Below are 26,415 nucleotides of genomic sequence, written 5' to 3' on the forward strand. Positions count from 1 at the left end.
CATAACCGGAGCAGTAGCTGCGGCCAGTGAGATTACATGCAGTCACCCTCTAAGGAAGCAGCATTCCCGGTGTAGGGGCCGGGGGCGGGGTGCTCCCAGCAGGCCCCTCACCTGAGTCCCCGTGCCTTCAAGGCAAGCTCATATATGTTAGAGTCCACTGCTAAGCATGTGAGGGCGTTTCACCGGGCGTTTCACCCCATACTTACAATCTGAACCAGCATTGGCAAAGCCTGTAGGTCTGGTTTGGATTTGTTATAACCCACAAATAAGTCCGACTTGGAATTTTTCAGACCCATTCACTTTGTCAACGCTTTTTCACAGAAGCATGGCAGCAGGATAAGAAGAGACCAGTAGACACAGTGACCAGTATAGCTATAGGGAAGACCTGGTTGCAGGTGGCATTCATCTTATGGGACGTGCCAGCCTGTCTCGAGAGAGGGTAGAAGAGCAGGCCTGGCCTAGGGCACATTCAAATGGGAAAGGCGCTGGATTCCGGGAATATGCCTGGCCTGGGAAGAAACGAGCGTGGAAGATAAATGTAGAGGGCGTTGGAGGAAAATGGAGGAGCAAACGCAGCGTGGAGAAAATGAGGAGCAAACGAGGCTTGGGAAAAAGAAGAGCAAACACGGCGTGGACAAAAAGAGGAGCATGAGGGGTGGGACTGAGGCAGTCATGGATGCTTAGAGGGAGCGCGCTGAGAAGCAATGAGGGAAAGAAGTTGTGTGGAAGTGGGCCGTGGAACAACGGGAGAGAAGGGAGCATTAGAAGAATGCCAACGAGGGAGGTGTGAAACTGGGTAGAAGAAAGACTAGGTGAAAAGAGGCAAAGAGAAAGTAGAAACGTGTAAGAAGAGAAATGCAAAAAGTGAAGTGAAGAGAAGAGAAAAATATCAAATATAGTGCTCGCGGTTGCGAAAGTTAAAGCGGACCGTGCTTGAAAGGGGACTGCGCATGTAACTTAGATAAAATAAAATAACAAATATAGTGCTCGCCGTCCTGAAAGTGAAAGCGGACCGCGCATGTAACTTATAAAAAATAACAAATCTAGTGCTTACCGAGTAATTGAAAAATAACAAATATAGTGCTCGGGGTTCCGAAAGTGAAAGCGGACCGCGCATGTAACGTATACAAAATAACAGATATAGTGCTTACCGAGTAATTGAAAAATAACAAATATAGTGCTCGCGATCCCGAAAGTGAAAGCAGACCGTGCGTCAAAGCAGACCGCGCATGTCACTTAAAAACAAGCCGAGCCAGGGAAATGAAAGGCGCGTCAGCCATTCTTACTGTGTTTTTGTTAGATAAGCACCAGCAGGCTACATGCCTTCTGCAGAGAGGTGCCCGGCAGCAGCAGAGAAGGCGGGGGGTCCTTTATGCCAGTGGCAGCCGCAGAGACTCCAGTACGAGGTGGCCGCACCGACGGGTAGGGAGTAAGCAGAGCTTATAAGCACGGTGCGGCTAAGTTTGCCCTCCGGCTCGGTAAGCAAATGCAGAATGAAGGGCGCAACTCTGGGAAGTTTGCTTTGGGATGGGGGTATGGGGAGGGAGGAGCGGGTATGATTTCCAATCAGGAGCCAGTAAACAAGCTAGGAGCACACACTCCTATGTCACGGGAAACAAAGATGGCGTCGGCCTGTCCACATGGACTGTCCTAAAAGTGGACAAGGCGGTAACCCAAAAGCCCGATTTTCAATCACGCGCCAGCGTTTAACATGAAGGATGAGCCAATTGAAAACAAGGGCGTGGCTTAAAGTCCCCTTCCGAGCTGTATCGATTCCAAAAGGCCCTCGCAGAGCGAGCAGCGCATGCACGTTGCAGCACCAGGTGAGACCTAAAAATTGCCTGCATGACCCATAAAGCCCTACACTTCAACACTCAACACTCCAAGATACCTCGCACACAAACTGGAGCTCTCCAGCGGATGCCGATCCTCTGGAAGTGCCAGCACTTTACTTTTTAAACCACAGAAATTCTATAAGAAGAAAATTACAACTGAGCCTTCTCGGGTATCACCCCGAGAATTTGAAACTCCATGCCCCCTGAAATCAGACTGAATCTCTCAAATGCATCATTAAAAAAGGAAGTTAAAATACTATTGATGAACACATTTCTGCCATAGCACCAAGGAACTCTGCTCTCCGTGCCCGAAATGGCACGTTGACTACACCCATTTTTATTACCCGCCTGTAACGATAGTGTTTTTGATTTGTCGGATTAGACCTTAAGGTGGTCCCTCCCTCAACTGGGGAGCTCCTACATCCTGTACCGGTTTCAATTATATTGTTGTTGCTCTACATGTTTCTTCTTTCTGATAATTTGTTATGCGCTCTGATACCCTCATGGGTCATGTTTGCGCTATATAAAACTTTTTAAATAAATAAATAAGATAAATTGTGGTGAGGACTGCCATTGCACAAGAAGTCCAATAGCTATTCATTTCACTAATCCTGCTCTTTGTAAACCCCTATGTGTACACTCCTTTTCTCTTTGCTAAGGACCCATGGAGCTTTTGATCACTAACACATTCCCTTTTATTTTGAACTAGGCCCTGTGATTGCAAACTCTGTCTTTTCATTAAGATCCAAAGAAAAGGAAGGTCTGTGCCCTCTGGACGATGAAGACCCTGATAGAAGCAACAATGACAGCCTTTCCCAAAGTGAGTAAGAACAGTTCAAATGTTGCATGAGTTAACAGAGAAGGGGGCAGAAATAACTTGTGAATTGATGCTTGTTCAAGGACACAAGAACACACATGCACAAGGACAGACCTGCAACGTCTTTGCTTCTACCACAAAATGCAGTTGGAATTTTCACCCTCTGTTTACTTCATGATATGATATTTTCTGATTTTTCAAACCCAGACTAAGTTGGATGTAATTAGGAGATGGATTGTAGGAATCTGAAGACATCCAACCAGGGGAGGTGCTCATTAAGGCTTCTGAATCGTACTGGATTCTTCAAACCTTCTTGGCACTGAGGAGTGAGTGGCAGAGGCTGCATAAGTCACCAGAGTGGAATTAATCAGGTTTGACTACTTTACGACATCTAGGAAGATTTGCTGGTTTGTGGATGACTGGCTGGGCATGGAGGTATTCTTTAGATTTTCTCTCCTCCAAGAACATGGGCAGTTCTTTTATGTTCCTCACCGAACACAAGGCAGAGGAAGTTCCATCATTTCCAGCGAATCCACCTCTCGGCACTGCATATTACAGAAGGGTTTTTGTGGCCCCTTGTGTGCTAAAAATGTGCACCCTCTGCAGTGCAAACTAAAGTGTGTCAAGTGAATGGAAGACTACGTGTGTGTGTGTGTGTTCGCGTGCATGTGTGCATACACTGTGCTTTATTATCCTCTGAAGTGATGAATAACATTATACACTACTAAACAATGAATCGTATAGAATTGCGCCTCTGCATTTTATAAAATGTCTGGAAACCTGTACTTTGCTCAAACATATAATTATTAGCAAGTTGAATATTCAGTTTTGCATAAAACAAAGAATTTCCTTCAATTCCATAGGTTGGATGGGATATGTACACTCACCATAAAAATAAAATCGCAGTGAAAGTGGATAATGCAATATTCCAATTAAGAAGCTTCTGCTTTTTATAGGTGCTGCAATTCCCACATTGGACGTGTGTACCGTAAGCAGAGAGGTTGCACCGCGAATGAAGGATCCTCTGAAGACAGGCCGAATGGAGAGTCCTAAATTGCTCTGCAGAGAGAGGTTGGGGAATCCTGATCTGCTCAGCAAAGGTAGAATTGAGAGCCCTGATCGTCTTGACACAGACAGAAGACCGAGGCATGATCCGCTTGGTACAGACAGAAAGGAGAGTCCTTATCCGCTCGAAACAGACAGAAGGAAAAGTCATGATATGCTCAGCACAAGTCAAATGAACTGGTGTGAAGGTGACGTTTTTCATATTTACTGTAACAAATGAGTCCCAAGATGCTGAGAGTAAAAAATAAATATTTGCTTTTTATAATTGAGGCTGAAAGGTCTGAATGCAGCCAAATAAAGAGCAGAATCCGTGAAGCTTCATGTTCTATTTAGTAGCCTTTCCAGCCTCCTCTGGGCTAATTGAGCAACCAACATCCATTCGTATATGAGCTGGTATGTATCGTTCTGAGCCAGCTTTGTACCTTGCGTTACACTAAGACAAGTTCCTATTGGTGCAGTCTAAATCAGTGTAGATCTCCAGGAGAGCACACTCACAATGTGCTTGAAGTTCAGTGATGTAAGACTTCCACTCACAAACTGCCTCTAAAGGCTGTCTAGTCTTAGGCCACATGAAGAAACAGGTTACTAAGCAGGCTCAGCCGCTCTTGGCAAATAACAGGCTCCTTCATCCCCACAGATTCAGGCGTTTCACTGTAAGAGAAAGAGAGTCTTCGGTTCCCACAGAATTCGCATTACTACCTTGCTGGAGTTTCAGTAAATCATGTATATGTTGAAAATGATATGTTGATTATTTTGGGCTCAGGAGGTTCTACAGATCTGTTGCTTCTTGCATTAGAATTAAACACAAAACTTTATGATACAAAGCTTTTAAAGTGGCAGGTATAATGTGTGCAATGTAGAACACTTAAGTTACTAGGGGTCCACCCAGTTTGGGGCCCTAGTTTAAATTAAAATCATAGTATGTCTGTGAGGCTACCAGTCAGTGTGAAATCCTAGAGACCGAACACCAATTGTGCAAGGGTCCCTATGATTGTGCCATATGCCATTTACAGATAAAGGTACATGGCCCAAGAAGTTTATTCCTGTTCACAGCCGATCATACATTTCTTCCTAAGTAAACACCTTACACAGAAAATAGAACACACAACCTCTTTGACTTATTCAGCCACACAAACCTACAACCTTAAACCCTAAACTCTTTCAAACCGATCTATCCTATGACACCTTCTAACCTAAACAAAAAATATAAAATGAGCTCCCTATAGCCCAGCACCCGCGTGTTCCCATAGGCTTGAATGCATAGCACATAGTCCATGAGATGATATGCACTTGTACGTGGTGCAAAGATGCTTCGTTAAGTCTGTTGCTGTTGTTCTTTTCCATCACCACACTGGTAAACCCAGCAGTCATTAGTGTGAGCAAGTTACAAAATGACTCTTTGGTGCATCAAACCACCTAGGCTTTATCCACCCCCCACCAATTTACAATCACACGGATACTGCTCTGCCCTCTCTTCTAAGCACACAATCTGCAGTTCAGGAAATGGTACTCCTTCCCTCATTGACCTAGTAATCTGTGTTTCTGGATGCCCGTGGAATGTCAGCACTAATCTCCAGTGCAGTGCTCTCACCAGGCCTAGCTGAATACTCGCCTTGAATAGAAATGGGTTCTCTCCAGCAGACCAGTAGCCACCTTGGGACCATTTGCCATGGTAAGTTAGCAAAACCTGCCCATACCTTTTAGATGCTGGAAGAGGCGTGTGATGCCCGACCTGCTTTCTTCAGCGCCTTTCAGGTACTTGTGTAAATGAAAATGGCACACATACCTTATTCACTTTATCAACACTGTTCAAGGAGAAGATTCATTTTCCCTTTGGAACCATCAGTAATAACTCATATTAATGGTCCTTACATATGCCTTACTTGTTGTTACATATACCTTTCATGTCTGAGTGCTGATCATGGGTATCACCTTAATAGTGGACTCACACTGCCTTGTTAAACAACACATACATGCCATGTACACAGCTCATCACCCATGTCACAATAACCAGAATACTGCAAGTGCACCCTTGACCAGCCAGGGTAATTTCAAGGCAAAGATCTTGTGCGTGTGTTGTGTGTGTGTTGTGTGTGTCTCTGTTCATGTTAAGTTTGTAGATGATACAGCTGGTATTGAAGATGGTGGGGCATGTAAGCAGAACTAGTAGAGTTCCACCAGGATATGGGAGTTGTGGTCATAATAACATTTATTCATGCCCTTGATGAGGCTTGCTATAGTTTCTAGAATGGATTTCAGGGGCCAGTATAGTGTCCATCAGATCGTAGAGCTGGTTATTTCCTCCATCCAAATGTGAGTGCAATAGATTGGGCAGCAGTTTTGAAGTTGCTTTCAGGGTGAAACAATTTCACTTTCTCATATAAAGTGGACTGTTTCTGTACTGTCTTGGTCTTAGCAATATGTTCCTTTAGGGAGAGGACAGTGTCGAGGGTGAAACTGAGTGACATGGCGGATGATAGTTGAGGGTTGAATCCGTACAGGTTCATGTTGTTGAGCCCGTTTTCAACTAGTTACTGTTTGCTGTTAGTGGCGACCAGGAAACATTTACTCTTGGCGGGGTTGAGCAGGGAGTCTTGTGTGTCATCAGTGTATTGGTGGAATTTCATTCTGTTGTTGATGAGTACTCTTTTAAAGGGCTCTACATAGAGCATGAAGATGGTGGGGGACAGGATAGAGTCCAGGAGTGGAAGTAACTCTGTACGTTATAGAAAATGTCTGGGATCTTGATGTACCTATGTGGACAAACTGGTGTCAGTTGGATAGGGTAGAGTTGAACCAGAAGAGGATGTTAACAGGAAAATATGTCAAGGGAGCAGAACGGTCCGTAAGTATCAGGAGGCAGTAGCCCTTTTTGTAGTCTGACAGCTGTCATCTACCCCTTGTATGTTGGTGGTTCCATGATGCGGTGTGATCTGAAGATTGATTGGTAGCTGTGAAGGTGATTGGCTTTGATGTGTTTTGGGAGTTGTGTGAAGACTTCTTTTTTAATATTCTTGAAGATAAAGAGTAGACAAGTGATGGGCCAGTAGTTAATGGGGTTTAAAGTCAATTTGTTCAGCAGTAGGAGCACAGTCACTCACCTGCAAAATTACGTTCTTGGGTGGTACATTTAACAGACACTTAGCAACAAGTAAGGCACAAGAATCTACCTCACCTAGGACGCTAAAATACATTCATCCTTCTCCACAGTAGCATGTAGTTCCTCCTGACTGACTGCTTGTGTGAGATTCTCTGAAGCAGCACCTGCCCACTAATCCATCTTCCGACTTCCGGCCCCATTGACCCTCGTTGACACGCCCTCCCCATCTACCATGTGTCAGTGCAGGGTGTAGCCAAACAGAAGGATTGTGTTATCAGAAGAGGCACCAATGCCAGAAATGCCCCACAAATATTATCTGGAGTTAGTGTAAGCCCAGTGGCTCGCTATCCTTGCCATCAATGCAATGAGGTTATCATTTCCTTCCATATTATATCTGAGAGTACAGTGCTCTGTTTATGTACCCTGGCATTTCTAGTAACTATGGTTTTATATTTTCTGTCAACATTGTGCGCTGTAGGAAACTTACCTGTATCCATTCTTAGTTTAAAAAAACATTAGCTAGCCACACCCCGCATAAATGTTAAATCATTTGTAAAGGTAATTACCAGGCCCATGTGTTTATTCTACCGTAGTAGTAGTAGTAAGATAAAAACAAAAAATTGTGGCACTACCTTCACAGAAACTGAACAAGTATTGATTTAACCACCATCTAAAGTTGTAAAACTTAATAAACACATTTCTGCGACTCCGATAGGAATTACAATGCTCGTTATAAATTTAATCTGTAAAGAAAATTTCCTGCATAATTTCCATTATTTTAATCAAATATTGCATTCCTCTACAGCCAACGTCTTAAGAATAGTTCTAGTATGACATTGTCATTTTCTGTTGCACTTAATGATAACTAAAGCTATAAGTGTCAACCGGTATCACAGAGGGCAAAATAGCATTGTGTGAAAATTGGTGACCACCAGAGGCAATAAGTAATCCTCCCTGTCAGTTGATATCCCCTGACAGCTATAGAAGTAGTCTGTACTCCATTCCAGAACTCCTTGAAAACCTACATCCAGCTCATCCGTCTCCACATACAGTCCATTACAACTTTTGGATTGACCAATCTGTGCAGTAAAAAAGTGTCACATATCTGTAAAATGGATGCCTTTCTCAGGAACCCATGACTAGTTTGGTGGTTTTGTGCCCGATGCCCCTCGCCTCTTGGAATTACTGATACAGAGAGCCTTGTTGACTCTAGACCGGTGGCAGCTGAGTTACCAAGGTTCTCAAAATCTCAATGTAGTTGGTAGCTGTTGTTACTCGCTACATCATGATTACAGTAGGACTTGTAATGAGGCTCTCCATGCAAGAAATCAATAACAGATCCCTCTTGGCTATGTCTTGTATCTAGCAAAGTCGTCTTCCGTCAGCACAAAATCATCTCTGATATTTTTGTATATTTGTGAGACAGAGGTGGTTGAGATGATGCAAGCCTTCAATACAGGTCAATACTTCTGAGCTAATACAATTCTGATACCCCCCATGTGTCATGTTCGCGCTATATAAAACTTGTAAAATAAATAAATACATTCAGCCTATTCACAATGTAGAGTCTTGGCAAGATGCCAAGTGATCACGCTGCCATATTTGAGATCGCCATCTAAAAACATCAGAGGTCAAAATTAAATGTACAAGTTTACCTCTCTTCTCTACCCATCCTTCATTAGAAACAAGAAAAATATAATTAATCTGATCGAGACATCTAGCTGCAGAATATGGATTTTTTTTTAATGAGCAGTACCCCTACGCACTGGTAGGTGGCGTCGATCGGCTCATCTCGGCGGCGTCCGAGCCAAAAGTTATGTCCGCATCACCTATGAAGGCGCCACCTCGACAAGCTGACATCCATTCTTTTCTTTCAGCGCCAGTTAGCGCTGATCTGGAAAAAGAGCTCCCTCTCTGTTGGTTTTGGACAGAAATTTTTTGACATTTTGTCCAGTACTTTTTTGAGGCATTATCCCTCCATGTTGTGTCAAGGATGTCTTCAAGGAAGACCGGGTTTAAACCGTGTGGCACCTGGCATCTCGCATTGTCAGTTACAGACCCACACCTTGTGTGTTTGTGGTGTATAGAGTGTAATCATAACTCCAAGTCGTGCTTGGACTGAAGACTTTGCGGGAGCGGTCCCTGAAGCTGCTAGCAGCCCAGCACGATGCCTAGGAGATCTCGGTCCTGATCGAGAGGGAGGACGCGGGACTGCTCCAGAAGCCCCAAGTCCTCTTCATCCCATTCCAAATCATCAGGACATTTGGGGCAGAGGCATAAGAAGTATAAGAAGTCGAAGCATGCTTTGAATTCTCCTAGTCAGTCAGCCGAGGCGACAATAGGTCGAAGGTGGCCTCATCTGGTTCCACACTGGTGGCTTTGTTCTTGGCTCCAGTTGACCCCATGCATCCAGACCAGCGTTGGTCGTGCCACAGCGACCTCTCCTGAAGCCAGTGCTCCCTGCGCCCACTGATGGCAGCCTCATTTATACCCACGAATCTGACACGAAGCCGGAACGGTGTTGACCAATGCCGTTTCTGGTGCCGGCAGGACCCACGGGTCGTAGGTCGGGCTTGAGCCCTATTCTGAAGGGCTAAGCCTTGGGGAAGAATGGGAGGGGTCACTGGACCCTTTAGAATGCCAGTTAGAAGGCCAGGAAGGTATGGACTAGTGTGAGGAACTGAGTGATGCCAGTGGTCTGGACACATCCCCTGATCCTGATATGCTTTCTCCCCCTACCGTGGCCATGGAGGAAGGAGCATCATATTCCATGATGGCGAAGAGGGGAGCTGAGGTCTTGGATCTCAAGTTGCTCTCAGTGGCAGTCAAGAGTACCATCTTGATGGAAGTGCTACAACCGGGAGCATTCTGCTTCCGAAAACCTGCTCCATTTTAATGAAGCACTAACAGATGCCCTACTGGGAACCTGTTACAAAGCTCAGCACAGTGGCTCCTGTTGCCCACCGCCACCGCCAACGGCCCCCCCACATGGGGACCCAAACTTTCTCACCCAACACCCACCCCTGAGAGCTTGTTGGTCCAAGTCTGTACATCCCATGGCGCAATCTCTGCCGCACACCCGAACAGTGAGTCGAAGATACTGGATAGCTTGGGAAAGAAGATGTTTTCTTCCACCAGTCTTGCTTTGTGGTCAGTGAACACTGCATGTTTATTGGGCTGCTAGTTCCACACTCTGTGGGACATAGATGCGAAAGTGCTGCCACTTTTCTCGGAGGATGCCCGGGCCGTTCTCTCACAAGCGGTCAAGGACAGGAGAGACTCATTTAAGTTCACCATTAAGTGTTGGTTGGACCCAACCGACTTGCTGGGCAGAGCGGTTTCGTAGACGGTGGCACTTAGACGCCATGCCTGGCTGAGGATATCTGGCATTTCAGGGGATGACCAGGCTTCCCTCGTGAACATTCCCTTTGATGACAGCCATCTCTTTGGAGACAAGGCAGACTCTGTGCTGGAGAGCTTTAAGGACTGTCGGTATACAGCCAAGTCCGTGGTCCTCGCAGTTGCCCCATGTCATCCTCAGTCTGCCTTTCGTGGCTATGGAATGGGCGTTCAACTGCCCCACCCCAATTCCAGTCATCGCCCTGCGCAACCTTCCCAGAATGTGCGGGAGCGAGGGCTCAGTTGATACCGACCCCCGTGGGTCAGGTAGCCAGAGGTCTGCCACAACCACCAATTCCCCTAGAGCCACAGCCTCTAAGCCCTCCTAATCTTTCCCTCCAAGATCATGGACGTCCAGTTGGTGGGTTTTACAGATTATTTGGAGGGGCTACTCCCTTACCTTCAAATCCTCCCCTCCCCTTATGCCTCCATCTCATGTCAGGCTGACGGAGGATGATTTCTCCTTGTGCCGCAAAGAAGTCACAGCTTTCTTGGCCAAGGGAGCCATAGAGAGGGTTCTGGTGTCAGAAGTAGGCAGTGGTTGCTATTCCCACTACTTTCTGATCCCCAACAAGAACAAACTGCTTCGCCATATCTTCAATCTGATTACCCTCATTCACTTGCTCAAAAAGGAGAAGTTTGGGATGCTCACATTGGCTCAGGTTTTTTCTGCCCTGCACCCAGGAGACTGGATGGTAGCATTGGGCTTGCAGGACGCCTATTTACACATCCCCATCCTGCCTGCCCATCTGTGTTACTGTCTGTTTACGGTAGGCCACGAGTACTTTCAATTCATCGTGCTCCCTTTTGGCCTTACTAGCTTCCCTAGGGTATTCACCACGGTAATGGCGGTGGTCGCAGCTCATCTGCGAAAATCAGAGGTGCCAGTCTTTCCCTATCTAGACGACTCGCTGTTGAAGGTGAGCTTGGCCCAGATTGTCGTCTCCCACCTCCAGACTACGGCAAACCTCCTGCATTCACAGGGGTTCACTATCAACTTGCGGAATTCACACCTGAGGCTCCCTTTCACCGGAGCTGTTCTGGACACAGTGCAGTTTCAGGCTTCGAGCAGTGAGTCCAGGATATTCAGGCTATGATGCTGATGTTTCAGCCTCTATCTTGGACTTCGGTGAGAATGACTCTGAGGCTGCCGAGCCTCATGGCCTCCTGCATCCTGCGGGTGACACATGACGTATGCAGGCTCTGCAGTGGGGCCTGAAGTTTCAGTGGGTTCAGCACCAGGGTAATCTTTCCAATATGGTCCAGATCTCTGGGGGAACTGCAAAAGACCTATAGTGGTGGCTACGGAACCACGATTGGTTCAGAGGCAGAACCCTTCCCCCCCCCCCCCCAGATCTCTCAGAAGGGACAGATGTGTCACTTCTGGGACGGGGTGGCCATCTGGGAGAGGTGGAGATCAGAGGACTCTGGTCTACGGGAAAATCTGGACTCCTCATAAACATGCTGGAGCTCTAAGCGATCCGACTGACATTGATAGCCTTTCTACTCTCCATCAAGGGAAGGCTGATGCAGGTGTTCACAGACAACACCACCGCCATATCATACTGCAACAAAAAGGGCGGGGTGGGGTTGTGGACCCAGTGTCTAGAGGCCCTGTGTCTCTGGAAAAGACTGGAGCAGCAGGGCATATCTCTGGTGGTTCTACACCTGGCAGGTACCCTGAACGCCAGACCGGTCGAACTCAGCCGTCAATGCTTAACGCAGCACAAATGGTGTCTCCAATCGGAGATGGTGCAAGGTCTCTTTCAGCAGTGGGGAGAGCCTTGCTTAGATCTGTTCGCCTCGGCCGAGAGCATGCAATTTCAGCAGTTTAGCGTGCTGTAGTTTCCAAGGCAGCTTTCACTCAGAGACGCTTCTGGTCTCGAGTGGATCTCAGGCCTCCTGTACGCCTTTCCACCCATACCACTTCTGCCCAGAGTTCTCCGGAAGATCAGGAATGACCGGCCCAAGTTATCCTTGTGGGTCCAGACTGGGCACGGAGAGTCAGGTGTGCCAAGCTTCTCAGCATGAGCATCCGATCAGGCTGCCCCTTCAGGAGGATCTTCTGTCGCAGCAGCATGGGAGGGTTCTCCACCCGAACGTTTCAACTCTGCTCCTTCTTGCATGGAGATTGAGCGGTGACAGTTGACAGCTTTCGACCGTCCTCCTGAAGTCTGCAATGTTATTCTGGCAGCCAGGAGTCCCTCCACCAAAACGGGCTCCGCCTGCCGGTGGAAGAAATTTGTATATTGTACAGAAAAGTCTATTGATCCTCTTTCTGCTTCCCTTTCTGATGTCCTTCTTTTTATTCTTACCCTTGCCCAGCAGGGCTCTGCTCTGGGCACTCTGAAGGGTTCCCTTTCTGCTCTGTGCCCTTTTTGCATGGCCAACCCTCTTTATTTAAGTCCCCTATTGTAAATAGGTTTCTTAAAGGTCTTGTTTATATCTTTCTTTCTTCTCCTTTCATTATGCCTCAGTGGGATCTTCATTTAGTTCCCACTTTCTTAATGTGTGCTCCTTTCGAGCCTTTTCATAATTGTCCCCTCCGGCTGCTCACCATCAAGTCCTAGAGTGTGAATGAGCTACAGGCGTTATCATACAAGCCTCCAGTCCGGTCTGTTTTTCCAGACAAACTGGTGCTTCACATTAGGCCTATTTCTTGCCAAAAGTGGTCACACCATTTCATGTGGGCCAATTCGTCACCTTGCCCACTATCTTTTTAAAAAAAATATTTTGTTTTTTATTTGCTTTTAAACATTGACACAAAAAAACAATAAAATCTTGAGTGCACAAGATCAATGAATCGACGGATAGAGACAGAGAATACTACAACATTTCCCCTAAGAGGGAGCACAATCTGAGTTCGAAATGATATATGTATAATAGGGTTCACATCAGAGGCAGTCATCATTTTCCACAATAGGTCAGGTATTGCAGGTTTCAAGACTCACTTCCCAGTTCTCCCAGTACTGGGTCAAAGTCTTCCCTGCCTGGTCCTAGCTCCAACCCATAATGTTTTAACCATGGAGTCTAAATCTTTCGAAATTTTCGAGGACACCCCCTTGCCACATACGTCACTTTTTCCGCCACCATGTAGAGGTTCAAACAACTTTTCCAACCTTTCCCACTTTCTATGCTCCTTCACATCCCTCAAAAGAAGAGGAGCGACTCCACCGTCTGGACCCAAAAAGAGTGTTGTTGTTCTGCCTTGACCGCTTACGAACATTCTGCGTGGACGAACAACTCTTTGTGGGGTATGTTGGAGTGAAGAAGGGTTAGGGGGTGCAGAAATTAACCATTTCATGCTGGTTTGTTCTCTGTATTAAAATCTGCTATGCACTGGCCAAGAAGCAGCCCCCTGAGGTGTTAAGGGCTCATTCCACCAGAAAAAAAGCTGCGACCACTGCGTTGATATATGGAGTCTCAGTCCTGGACATCTGCCAGGCAGCAATGTGGGCGTCCCTGCACATGTTCACCAAACATTACTGCCTGGACAGTCAGGTCTGCAGGGCTTTCTAGTTTAGAATTTGTCCACAGCCCACCACCGAGGCTGGTATTGCTTGGCTATCTATTCAAAGGTAAACAATCTGCGGCTAGATGTCTCTATCAGATGAACAAGTTACTTACCTTTGGTAATGCATTATCTGGTAAAGACACTATCTAGCTACAGATTGCTTACCGACCCACCGATCCTCCCCGCTCTGCAGGCAGATATTTAGGGTTAGAGATAATCCCTTTCAGGGCCCTAGTTTGAACACACTTCATGGCTCTGCGATTCTGGCATGGAAAGTCGTGAATAGAAAACTGATGTCAGCACAATTAGGTGGCCCCTATATAGGTGACGTGAACGTAACTTCCGGCGTGGGCCACGCAGCGCAGAGCCCATCGACACCACCTACTGGCGTGTAGAGGTACTGCTCACACACAAATCTTCCGGTTCCAGTCTGACGCCTGGGAAATTCAAAGGTAAGGGATCTGTAGCTAGATATTGTCTCTACCAGATAATGCATTACCAAAGGTAAAAAACTTGCTCAACTGGTTGGATGTTTCTTCATTTTAGTATTGCTGATGAACAGAGGTGAAAGTAAGCAGATGATTATCAGGAGAAAATAAATAGTGCACTGTACAACTGCAGCATAAACCTACTTTGCAAAAGCACACTGTATATTCACCCAAAGAGAGAGATAGTCTATGACAGAAGCTTAGAGGATAGTAACCTACACGCTCTGCTGAATGTTAAAGTGTTTGGTGATGCTGTGACTGATGTGAAATCACTATTTCATGTTTCCATGAATACAGAACAAGAGCTCACCATAGTGATGATCTCGGACTGCATCAAAGAGGAGGAAGAGCCCTTTCCCGTGGCTGAACTGAACCCAGGGAACGTTAAAAACATTCACAGCCCTGCAGGTACGTGTCCCCTTTTTTTTTTTATACTTCGAAACACACAAATGTGGAATTATTAACCAAAATCAAGAAGCTCAAGGACATTTGGCCTCCGTTTGTACTGGTCCTGTCACAAGGACTAAAAACAAGTCGCTGATGTGGATTCACTGACCAAGAAAGACTGTAAAAATATAGTGGCACATTACGCCCTAGATAATGTACCAAATCCTACCTTTGTGTTTGGTTTAGACATTTTTGTATCTGCAGTCTTTTTTTAATGTCCGTGCGCATTCTGAACTTCTGTTTACTGTGCCTAAATATAAGTTGTCCCAGTGGGGGAGGCAGAGGGGTGCAGAGCCTTCTCATTTCAGAATTTTGTGTTGTAATAATCTTTCTTTACATTTAAAGAAAGAATAAAATATTTTGGTATTTCGGTGTCTTCTCAGTACCTGACAGTTCAATAAGTAAAATATTTGGTTAGTATTGCAGGATAAATTGAAATGTTTTGTTAAACAGACACATAGCTTGATTGATTAAAAAAATGACACAGGCAGGACTAAAATATTATGACCAAGTTCACTTTTGTAAAAACCTTGGGCTTAGAGGATAACGAAGCTTCAGAAGAACACAAACGCTAAACGATAAGGCTAGTGAAGAAAAATTTTCTTATTGGTTCCAAAATATATAGACTCATAAGAAGACACACCAAGCAGTTGATACAGAGGAGGTTTGAAAGGAAGCAATAAGGGAAGATGGGAGTCAGAAGAAATGGACAAAGAGTTTGAAGAATCCCTCAATTATTAAGCCAACCATCACTGAGACAAACCTGACTCTTCATTCTGCACTGTGCCTTGTGGCCAAGCTGTTCAAAGAAACACACTGTACTCTCCCTTCTTGTTAAACTTGGATCGACCACTCCATCATACACTTCTAAATCTCCACACCGCAATCCAAAGCACCCACCAGTATCAACCTTCCCAGCTTAAACTGGAGTGACCAAAATAACAAGCTGACTGCTGCAACACCCTTGAAACTGACCAACCCAACATTACTGACAACCTTGACAAGGATATCATCATCTTAAACCAGTGGATCAAGACCTGTGCTAGCTCACCCTCCCCCATCAAAATTCATAAACATTGCAGAACTAACAGACAGGCCAGCAGGTGCACAGATGAGCTCCGGACTCCAAATGATACGCAAGCAGCTGCAAAGAAAATGGAGATCAAATCATGAAGCTGATGCCAGATCGACCTACAAGACCGCACTCTGGCACTACCACCATATCTTGAGAGATACCAAGTGAAGAGCCCTTACTGAATGGATTCAGGCTAACTCCAACAATTGCAAAGAGATCTTCTCTTTCATCAAGAAGTTGACCACCCCAGAGGCTACAACCAACTCCATCGGTTCTTCCCAGGAACTCTGCGACAACCTTTCCAATTTCTTTGACAGCAAAATCCAAAAGATCTACCTTAATTTTGAACATCAACCCAAACCCAAGGACATCATCAACAACCTGCCCACCGCCAGCCAAGACACTCTCCTAACCAACTGGAAAACACTCACTGAGCCACCACCAAAATCATCAAAACTGTCTACTCTGGGTCCCCAGCACACCTTTGCCCCATCAAATCTACAACATGGGAGGACCACTGATCAGCAAAATCCCCTTCACCTCATCAACTCCTCCATCATATCCGCCACCTTTCCCGAAGACTGGAAACATGCAGCAATCACAGCCCTTCTCAAAAAAACCTTTGGCCAACCCGAGAGAGATGAGCAACTATCATCCGGTCTCCCTGCTCCCACACCAGCCAAAGTGATGGAGAAGGCAACCAACCAACCAACAACTCACCATCCACCTTCAACTCCACAGCCTACACGAACGTACCCAATCCGGCTTTTGAAACAACCATAGCGCGGAGATAGCACTCATCAGTGCCACAAATGACATCCACACCATACTGGACTGTGGAGAAACCGCCCCCCTTTTACTGCTTGACCTCTCAGCTGCATTCAATACTGTGCCAGACTCCAGCCTCATCAGAAGACTCACACACGCATATAGGGCACGGCGCAACATAGGACCAGCATACCTTAATAGCCACCTTTACTTCCACCAACCAACCAGAAACCTTCGCTCAGCCTCACTCTCACTAGCACACACACCTCGTATCCGCAAAAGCAGAACGGGGCGTGGGTCTAGCTTTTTCATTTATAACACCGAAAGCATGGAATGGCCTCTTATGGATTTCAAGAAGCTGAAGACCTGGCTCTTCGTCTAACTACCCATGGCTGACTCACTCACCACTCCCGCAGACGCAGATCTATACACCTGCTCTAACGCCTGGATAGCCTACCGGGTGATAAGTTGCATTTTACAAATCCAGCTACATAGCATAACTGCGAAGAATCCTGAACGCAGCCAGACAAGATTAAACATAATTAGGTGGGATCATTTACTCCCACTCAAGCACTTCACTGGTTATTTATGTGTAAAAGAATATCCTTTAATACCCTTTGCATTGCATATTGGATGATTCACCCATCGGGAACCACCTTTTTACAATCAAAACTCTAATTATACACCTAGATGAAATCTTCAGACCAAGATCAGCACAATCAAACCACATGATGAATAGACACATTGCACAATGTCTGAAAGGCACACACTGCTCGCAATACCCACAATTCACGCATTACAGAGGCTCCACTCCTGACTTCATTCTTTTAATTCTACGTACTCTTGAAAGACACATACTGCTTATTCCTAGCATGACACAAACACTATGGAAAACACTCTTGACTGTATACACTTAGACTGATGTAGATGCCCGGCGCACACGACCGGTACATACACTCCACAGTGGCCAATGTGCACACACCATACACACTTATGACTTTAGGTACGATCATTCAAATCACATTCACTCTTGAATACACTCCTGAAACAAACTCCCTAATCCTTTTAAATGCACACTCCTGGGTCCTTATAGAATAATCTTTTTCTATAATCTGGCTCTACAGAAGTTCCATAATAATAGGGCACATGAAATCCTTTTGTCACATTATGCCTAGTTACAAGATCAGCATTTCCCAATTAACCAGTTTATTGGCCTCCCATCTGTCCTTAAACTTTCTACTGCATGCATTTTGAATGTCGTATTGTCATCTTTCTGTTTATAGATTACTTAGCACTTTGGTAATAGGACTTCGTCCTTTTCATGCTGTTTATTATTTTCAAATAGACATGTTATAATTTGTTTTCTTTTCATTTTCAGAAGAACAGTCAAAAGAAGACTGTACAAGTGAGAAAGGGCCACATACATCCGCTGAATATAAGACAGTCTCACCGCTGAAATCCACAACTGAGCTGTATCAAGCAATGCAAACAGACAAAAACCTTTTTAACTGTACAGTGTGTGAACATAGCTTTCCTGAAAAGGAGTCTCTTCAAGTTCATATGGGGATTCACACAGGGGTTAACCTCTTTCCCTGCATCAAGTGTGAAAAAAGCTTTACTATGAAGTCATCTCTTCACCGTCACATGAGGATCCACGGAGAGGTGAAGCTCTTTCAATGCACTGCATGTGAAAAGAGGTTTACTCAACGTAATGATCTTCGTCGTCACCTTAGAATCCACACAGGATCAAAGCCCTTTCCCTGCGCCGAGTGTGAGAAAAGATTTAGTCAGTATTGTGATCTGCAACGTCACATGAGAATCCACACAGGAGTGAAGCCTTTTCATTGCACAGAGTGTGGGAAAAGCTTTACTCAGAAGTCACATCTTCAAAGTCACCTGCGAGTTCACACAGGGGAGAAGCCATTTCCTTGCCCAGAGTGTGAGAAGAGTTTTACTCAGCATTCTGACCTTCAACGTCATAGGCGAATTCACACAGGAGTGAAGTCTTTTCACTGCACATTGTGTGGGAGGAGCTTTACTCTAAAGTCAACTCTACAATGCCACATGAAAACCCATACAAGAGCAACGTCATTCTTGTGAAGTCAGTGTAAGAAGAGATTTAATCGCAATTATAATCTTCAACAGCACCAGAGAATTGATACAGGAATCAAACCCTTTTGCTGCACGAAGTGTTCAAAAGATTTACTCAAAAGTCACAACTTCTGCTGGAGCTTAAAGACGTACAGGGACAAATGAATCAAGAGTTCATGTAAATGTAACGTTAAGTCTATGCTGAGACCGTCTACAGTGGGAGTCTATGTGCACCACATGTGAAAGCTGAAATCTAAAATTGTAATAGCAATTAGTATGCAAAATAAATAGTCACCCATTCAGCTTCAAAACCTGGCACAGAATGTAGAAATGCTGCTTATTTGTATCAAAACAGTAATCCTTTGAAGCTACTAGACTGTTATCACCTTATTGACGGTCTCGCTACAACTGCACTGAAGAAAGGTCCTCAAAAATAACATTCATGAAAAAGCCCCTAGTTCTGCATACACTGAGAAGGACCTTCAGCATCAAGTATATGTTGATAGTTGGCTATTTTCATTCCACAACCCGTAATAAGGTTGGCAATTAAAACACATTACTTTAAACTACCATTCTTTATTTCCATTCCTTAAACACTGACTGCACCTCATCCAGATCTGGCTTCCAGCGTTTGGCCTGAAGTTGAACCGCACCAAATTGAAATCCCTGCTATTCCCCAAAAGCTACTAAAGGTAACTAGTCCAACACTGTCTTAGCGGCATGAGTCTGGACTGTTTGAGCCCCAACTTTCCTTTTTTGTTGTTGAAAGAGGCAGACTAGAACAAGATAAAGGGAGTAAAAGGACTGGACAGAGGCTGTTGTTCGGGTTTTACCAACAGGAGGCGTATGGGACTATGGGAAAAGACAAATCCAATGCCGGTATTATGTGTGTTGAACACTAGTATTGAAGAACGCCCTAGCAGCCCTCTAGATATGATGTCCATGTTCAGTTTGTCAAAGTATGCCCTTATCTCTTCAGAAATCTGTTGTTTGTGAGATGGTGTATCTTTTGTACAGAATTTTTCGTAAGGTTAGGTTTATACATTATTTTGATAACTTCTAACCGGTTTACTTCCTCCTTTAGCATCCACTCTCCCTGTTCACACAGTACGTCTCAAAATATTAACCCTTGAACAGATTGTTTTTAGGGACTTTGATTTGTAGAGCCAGAAGAGAGAGTAAGTGAAGTCTATCATCTCTAAAAATGAATGGTATTTATTAGTATCTTCAGAGAGTATTAACATTCTCAAACCTGCTTATAAGGGGGTGGTATTTTTGTACAAGACACTGCTGAAATTCTGCTTCAGTTGTCTGTTAATGAGTGTTACTCCAAGCTCAGAGTTGAACCCAGCAAGTGAATTGATGGGGACTGTCACAGAGGAGGCATTATCATTGGGGTTTCCTAGTCAAAAAGAGCATGAATTCCTAATTATAAATGAAAGAATTACGCAATATTTACCTTACCAGAGATTCACAAACAACTACAAAACCCTCCGAGGAGACTTAGTATGTGGAAGAAGTTCTCTTTTGGAGTCTTTCTGTAAGTTTATTGACTGATTCATCCAAACTTTTGTGATCGTCCACAAGGACTTATGTAATGTATATTATGTAGTTTATTACCAGCTCAGAGGATTTTCCTTTTGACTGTGTGATACAAATCTTGGGCAAACTAAAAATACAATCTCTGTATACACTATAATATATCAAACACAAAACTATTTATATGATAGAAAAAATGTTTTGAACAAAATACAAGGTTGGTAATGATCCACAAAGATGTTATTGTCTCTGTCACAGATAACTGTGGGAGATGGGTTTGCTCTGGATCTGGAAAACCTCTGCTTCTGAATATCTGCATCATATCTATACTGACACAAGCCCCTTTTTGACAAATATCACACACTGTAGCCAATATATTAGTGATAGTTTTCTAATTTGGACTGGTGATTTAGCCACTCTTGAATTATTCTGTATCTGGTTAAACTCCAGTTCAGGGGACATCCAGTTCATCATGTCTCAAAATTCATCTGAGATGCCCTATCTTGACCTTATTATTAGAGTAAAAGATAACTGAGTAACCAAATAAAGAAGCTTCTGAATAAACACTTGCACCTTTCTAGGGATGTTTCAGACACTCCAAACAAAGCTATTTTTACCAGTTGACTAACTCCCTACTATTTTGTCTCTAAGGGGGCTCTTCCACCTACCTCTGGTCATTCTAAGTCCCTGTGCCTTTTGGATTAAAACACTTCCTTTAGCATGATAACCTAAAGCATCTACTGAAACAATTTATCAGCTGAAAGTCCTCCAGTGTGATCTGTGCACTGTGGTGTCCATGTGTTTGTATCTATATTGTACAGAATACATAAAAGTGAAGGCCTGCATCTTATATTGCAGCCAAATTAGATAAAATACAGCTTGTGCTCCGCTAGTGGGACACTACAAGGATTTTAGATAGAGTCCAGATGAGATAGTGGCAAGTGTTTGAGTAGATGTTGCCCAAACCTCATTGAGGAGATATTCCTCCGCTCTCACCATTCAGTAAAGCAGAATTTGTAGTCTGTTGATGAGTGCCCATGTAACAAAATATTTGTAGGGAGAATATTTTTGTGTTAAAAAAAAACAGATACTGGATCATATGAGGGCAATAACTAATCAAGATTTCCGCCACAATACAGTTTAACATTTTATGGAAGTACATGATGGTGCATATCAGAATATCCGATACTTTGGTATTGACTTTATCCACAAAAATCCCAGAGGAGGTACCAGACTTTTCAAGTAAGGCGCTTGGAATCAAAATATAAATGTAATCTTCAATGTCTACGGCTAAAAGGTTTAAATTAGGTTGAAGAACATTTGTACATTTGTAATGATGCAATTATTCAGGCTTGAAATCAAGCCCTCTATTTTCAGTGCTACTTTGTCACTATATGTCTTGGGTTGTAATTGATTTTTCTATCATTTTTGTCTTTTTCACTTAAAGTGTGGTATTATGTAGAAAAGTGGATCCCCTTTCTCATTATCTTGGAAGAAGGCTGATGCCCACTATTAGATTAGATTTGAAAATTGATAATGAAATATTAACAATTTAATGTCAAGGAGACTGATATAGCAATTTAATTTAGACCCGGAAATTGCTTACCAATTGGTGTACTAGTTAATTTAATAATTTCAAGCATGTCACATTTCCCCATGGTCTGGCACATAATAATCCATGATTTGGTGCACAGTGTCCATTGTGATCGTTATATGCAATATTCAAAGTTCAAATACAACTTTATTCGAGCTTGATTACACAAGTCATAAAAGTACAAATTAATTCTGAAATTGCAAAACACATAATATGGCCATATATACAGAGTTACAAATTTGAGTCCAATCTGTCAAATTTGTCAGGTTCATAATAGGCCGTTTTATAAAACCCAGTTAAAATGATATAAATGGTTAAAATACTATGAACCTCTTACTATCCAGTAAGGCCTGTATCATAGAAGTAGACCACTTCTATCTTCATTTGTGCTTATTAAACTGCGACCCCCAATCTTCCTCCTTCTAATGCATGCCCATAAAAAAGAAACTAGGGAGAAACATACAAACGGGTCCCGGAGGGTCTTTAAAAAATGCATGACCACCCTGCATTGTTTAAATTTATGGTACCTCAAAATAGGAAGAAATACTCTTTTCCTTTCTGCAGTGTAGTAGTTGCAGAATAATATTAGATGAAGATCTGACTAAGGGGAATAATTATTGCATGGGCACGGTGGCAAATCTGAAAATGTGTATCTTTTTTCCGGGTACCCTAACATTAGCGGGATCAAATTCATTTGAAAACGTAGAAGGATGAATCTATGCTGGATATTTTTAATAGACGTCAGATAATAAAATCCTTCCTCCAGTCTGGGTGGAACTAGGTCATAGGCAATAGAGGATTTTTGAGTGCAATTTGTTTCCCTTCGGGTACCCTTTGCTCTCTGCAGGAATAGCTCAATTAGCCTTTTCTTCATGATCTTTCTACAGGTTTCGGGGTCCTGGAATAATTTGCCTAGCCCTAATGCATTCAATTGTGTCTCCACATAGTTTAGCCAACCAATCTTCTTGTAATATTCCAATTTACAGCAGTCCTTAATAATACGCTGGGTCAGATCTACAGTTGACCTCCGCCAGATCGAAAACCACAATAAAAGTGGTGCCATTTAAATGCAGTCGCTCAAGTATGGTAAGCCCAGTTCAAAATGTAAAATATAATTGGAAGCAGATTGGGGTAGAGATACCCAGTTTTTGAAAAAGGTGTCTTCCAATTGCTGAAGCTGTTCAACATTGGTCAACCCCCAGACTCTCGCCCTGTATGTTATATCAGCCGTGGTTTTTGCGGAGTATATCTTTATAACCGAGTCCAGGGGACTCGCCCCTAGCTTCTTCGCAAAACTTTTAATACCTTGGAGACTCCTTTCCATAATCGGGGTTCTTGCTGCCACTAAGTTAATCCAATAGTGATTTTTATCGAAAAGGACTCCTAGGTATGAAAAGCAGTCAACCACCTCGATCTTCTTTGCTGCCAAATTAAAGTTGGGGTGTTTCTCTCCTCTAGCTGCTCCTGCTACTATTATAAAGGACTTTGATTCATTTACCTGTAAATCTAGAGAGACCGTAAATGTTGTATAAGCTGTAATTAGGGATTGCAAAGCTATCCCCATTCTGGCCTTTAGTACTGCATCATCAGCGTACTCCAATATCGGAAGGGGGCTATGATTGAATCTGGGCACGTCCTGTGGTGTGGCAGAAAGGGTGGTCTCTACCACGTTTCTGTATATAGAAAAAAGAAAAGGGGCGAGTATGCACCCTTGTCTCACCCCCTTTTCTATCTTAATATGCAGTATTCATTTTTGTTATTAACCCACGCCCTTGGGCTTAATCGAAGCGTTGACAACAGTTCATTTTTTAGATTGGTTTGTACTACACCGTATGATCCTGTTCATTACATCAGATACTGTTAAGAATGCCACATGGTGTTGGTGAAAATAATTTGTCAATAGTGAGCTGGCCAGCTTTGCAGTAAGACATTTCAAATGAAACAACAGGTCTCTGTTGATATGTGTGTAGAAGAATTTTTTTCTGAAAGAATATTACCGCTCTATAAGTGTAAAGCACTTTTTAAGGTAAGTATCTCAATAGGCTTTAACTTTGACACCCAAATTTAAATCTGTTGAGAAGCAAAATCTGTGAGCAGTAGAAATGTATAAAGTAACTGTCTTCATAATTGTAATATACACTTTGAATTAACATATAATATAATTATGTATAAAGAGGGCTTTTTTATTAATACAAGTGATGTGATAATTCCCATGAACATTTTTATTCTAATCATGTAATGTAAAATTTCACTATTCTATTTTACTACAGGAACATGTTTTTGACAGTGGATTTCATTACGAAGATTGATAATTGACAATGATGATTTGAGTTCTGTACGGGTAATTAGCGATAAGGTGGCAATGTTGTTCTTATCAAGACCTGCTTTGGTCTGGCATGCGTTATCTATGTTCGTCTGCCGATAACAATAAAGGCACAACAGCAAACTCTGTTTTGCCTTTGATGCTGTCTCAGTTGACGGCATGATGTCATTCAATACAAAGTAGGATTTTGGATGTCCTGCAACCAAGCCCTGGTCCCGCAATATACCGTAACTCCACAGTGGAGCACACTCATGAGAGGCGAGATCCGCTGCTGTACAATTATTTTATTGTTGCATGAGGGAAGAACAACGTGTTTCGACTCGACCCTTAAATTTTTCTCACAGTTGGTTCCATTGTAAACAGTGACGTGTTTTTACGAATTACATGAAAAGTGAACAAGGACAAAGTTTATCGTAGATAATTTTTCATTACCTTTCATGCCTTAAATTCACTGAAAGGGATCCAATGATTAAATATGTCGTCCTCTACAGTATCATTTAGCCCTAGTGGGTGGGATCCACATCCACTAAACTCTGACTTTGCCCTAGTCACAAAAAATTCCAAAGCAAGTGATAGAAAGTCTAATGCCCCAAGTGGGCCAAGCACTAATAAAAGGGACATATTAATGATGCGACCTGATGTAGGTGGTCCACACAGCAGTGCCGGCCCCCAACTTTCCACAGTAGGATATCAAAGGGCCCTGTTCTGAGTCACGGATTTGTCCTGCAGATTCAGCTCTATTGCAAGGAGTCTGAGTTGAAAACAAAGGGTTGAGAATCCCAAATTAATGATCTGCCACCCATAAACACCGAGGATACAATTTTAAAAATACCTTAGAAGTGACCAAACCATTGACCATACCCTGTAATTGTCAAATGAAAACATTACATACAATCAGAAAACTGCAACAAAGGCATGGCAGATGCCTTTAAGCTGTGTCTAGATCCACATCTTCACCAACATTCAGACTGTTGGGTGCACAGGTTTCCAAATAAAATAGCATGACTCCAGTCAGCGAAGCGAGGCCTCCCTGTCACCTTACTTTATATTTATTGGTATTCTGTCAATACCAAAAAGGGTTGCTTACTACACTTTCGTGCATCTTGCAACCGGATATTTCTGATGTTTATTAGTAAAGGCCCTTGTATGTTCTAAAATACGATTCTTCATAGAAAAAGGCGTACTGCCTATGGGACACGGACATGATGTCACATGAGATGTACATGTCAGATATTGATTAATCCTATACTCTTTATGTGGGGCCTCATATCCTGCAACTTTAGAATGGTAACTGCATGCTTTGCATTCTTCACATGGGAAAGAACACAGATCTTTTGTTTTTCCTCTACTGTGTCATCAAAATGGCTAGGTACTATATTATCATTTATGGTCCTAGCCTTCTTATATTTTATCTGAGGACTTGGCCCCAAAAAAGGTTGTATAGCAGTATTATTGAGCAAAATGTCCCCGTGAATTAACTTTTTCTTCCTTATTGCACTGGACTGACATAAAATTGGCTACAAACCTTATTGTTTTGTTCAATTGTTCTGTGGTCCCTTCTTTAGGTCTTTCGAGCAGGGGCTGCTCCTCCGTTATGGCGGCGGAGCATTGCCCCACTGAAAAATACAATGATAATAAAAGCGGTTTATTATAATGTTATTTTTCTTTCTGTGCCAATTGCCAGACTTAGGACGGGCCATCCTGACAGAGGGTCACTGAAGGTGGAGGAGAGCTGTGCACTGTAAGTGCGCATGTACATTTGCTCTGCCGTCTTGGGCCTGCCAAACCGCAGTTGCCACTCCTTTCAAGGTTAGATTTGAAAATAAGATGTTCACTCTTCAAACGCCGAGCTTTGTTTTCTGCTATTTTGGGTACTTTTAATGGGTAGCCCCTGGTGAATATCCTTTTCATGAGCTCAGTTTTGGCCCCTTCATAGCCCTCTTCCATACTGCAGTTCCTCTATATATGGACCAAATCCCCATTCGGTATATTCCATTTGATATGTTCTGGTGTTGCAGGGATTCTGCACATACACAGAACTAGGCGCAGGAAACCAGGACCTCAGTGTGTAATGGTGTACCAAAATACCCACCTCCGTGCCCAGAACCCCAATCCGACTAGCTATAGTGTCTCATTCGTTCTCCGTACTACAGCGAAGCTACCAATGATTAGATATCCTAGAACATGTTACTCCGTCCCTCTCAGGAAACGTGGGAACAAGAACACTCTTTCGTTCAAACTCTCGTACTTCTCCACAACATTAGTAAATCGAGCCAACGTATAGTTTAAAATGTTTATTTTAACTAACGTGCTCTATAATGCAGTACCCGAGCCAATACTAGCAGCAAAATGCGTAAGAT

At 43.5% G+C, this 26,415-nt stretch overlaps 1 protein-coding gene across 2 annotated transcripts in view; it reads left to right on the forward strand.

Moving 5' to 3' along the window:
• LOC146800042 (uncharacterized) overlaps window positions 1-20,365 on the forward strand; it is an 83,579-nt gene extending 63,214 nt beyond the window's left edge. Inside the window, exons 3-6 of one of the 2 annotated variants that reach the window (XM_085620959.1) lie at window positions 2,545-2,655; window positions 3,609-3,905; window positions 14,516-14,626; window positions 17,887-20,365. In XM_085620959.1, the coding sequence (XP_085477085.1) occupies window positions 2,545-2,655; window positions 3,609-3,905; window positions 14,516-14,626; window positions 17,887-18,608 (1,241 nt within the window). In that variant the 3' untranslated portion in view covers window positions 18,609-20,365. The remainder of the gene's footprint in view (window positions 1-2,544; window positions 2,656-3,608; window positions 3,906-14,515; window positions 14,627-17,886) is intronic. The other variant, XM_085620960.1, reaches the window with a different exon arrangement.
• Window positions 20,366-26,415: the final 6,050 nt, after the last annotated feature.

Source organism: Triturus cristatus, chromosome 8, assembly GCF_964204655.1.
Source record: "Triturus cristatus chromosome 8, aTriCri1.1, whole genome shotgun sequence".
Lineage (NCBI taxonomy): Eukaryota > Metazoa > Chordata > Amphibia > Caudata > Salamandridae > Triturus > Triturus cristatus.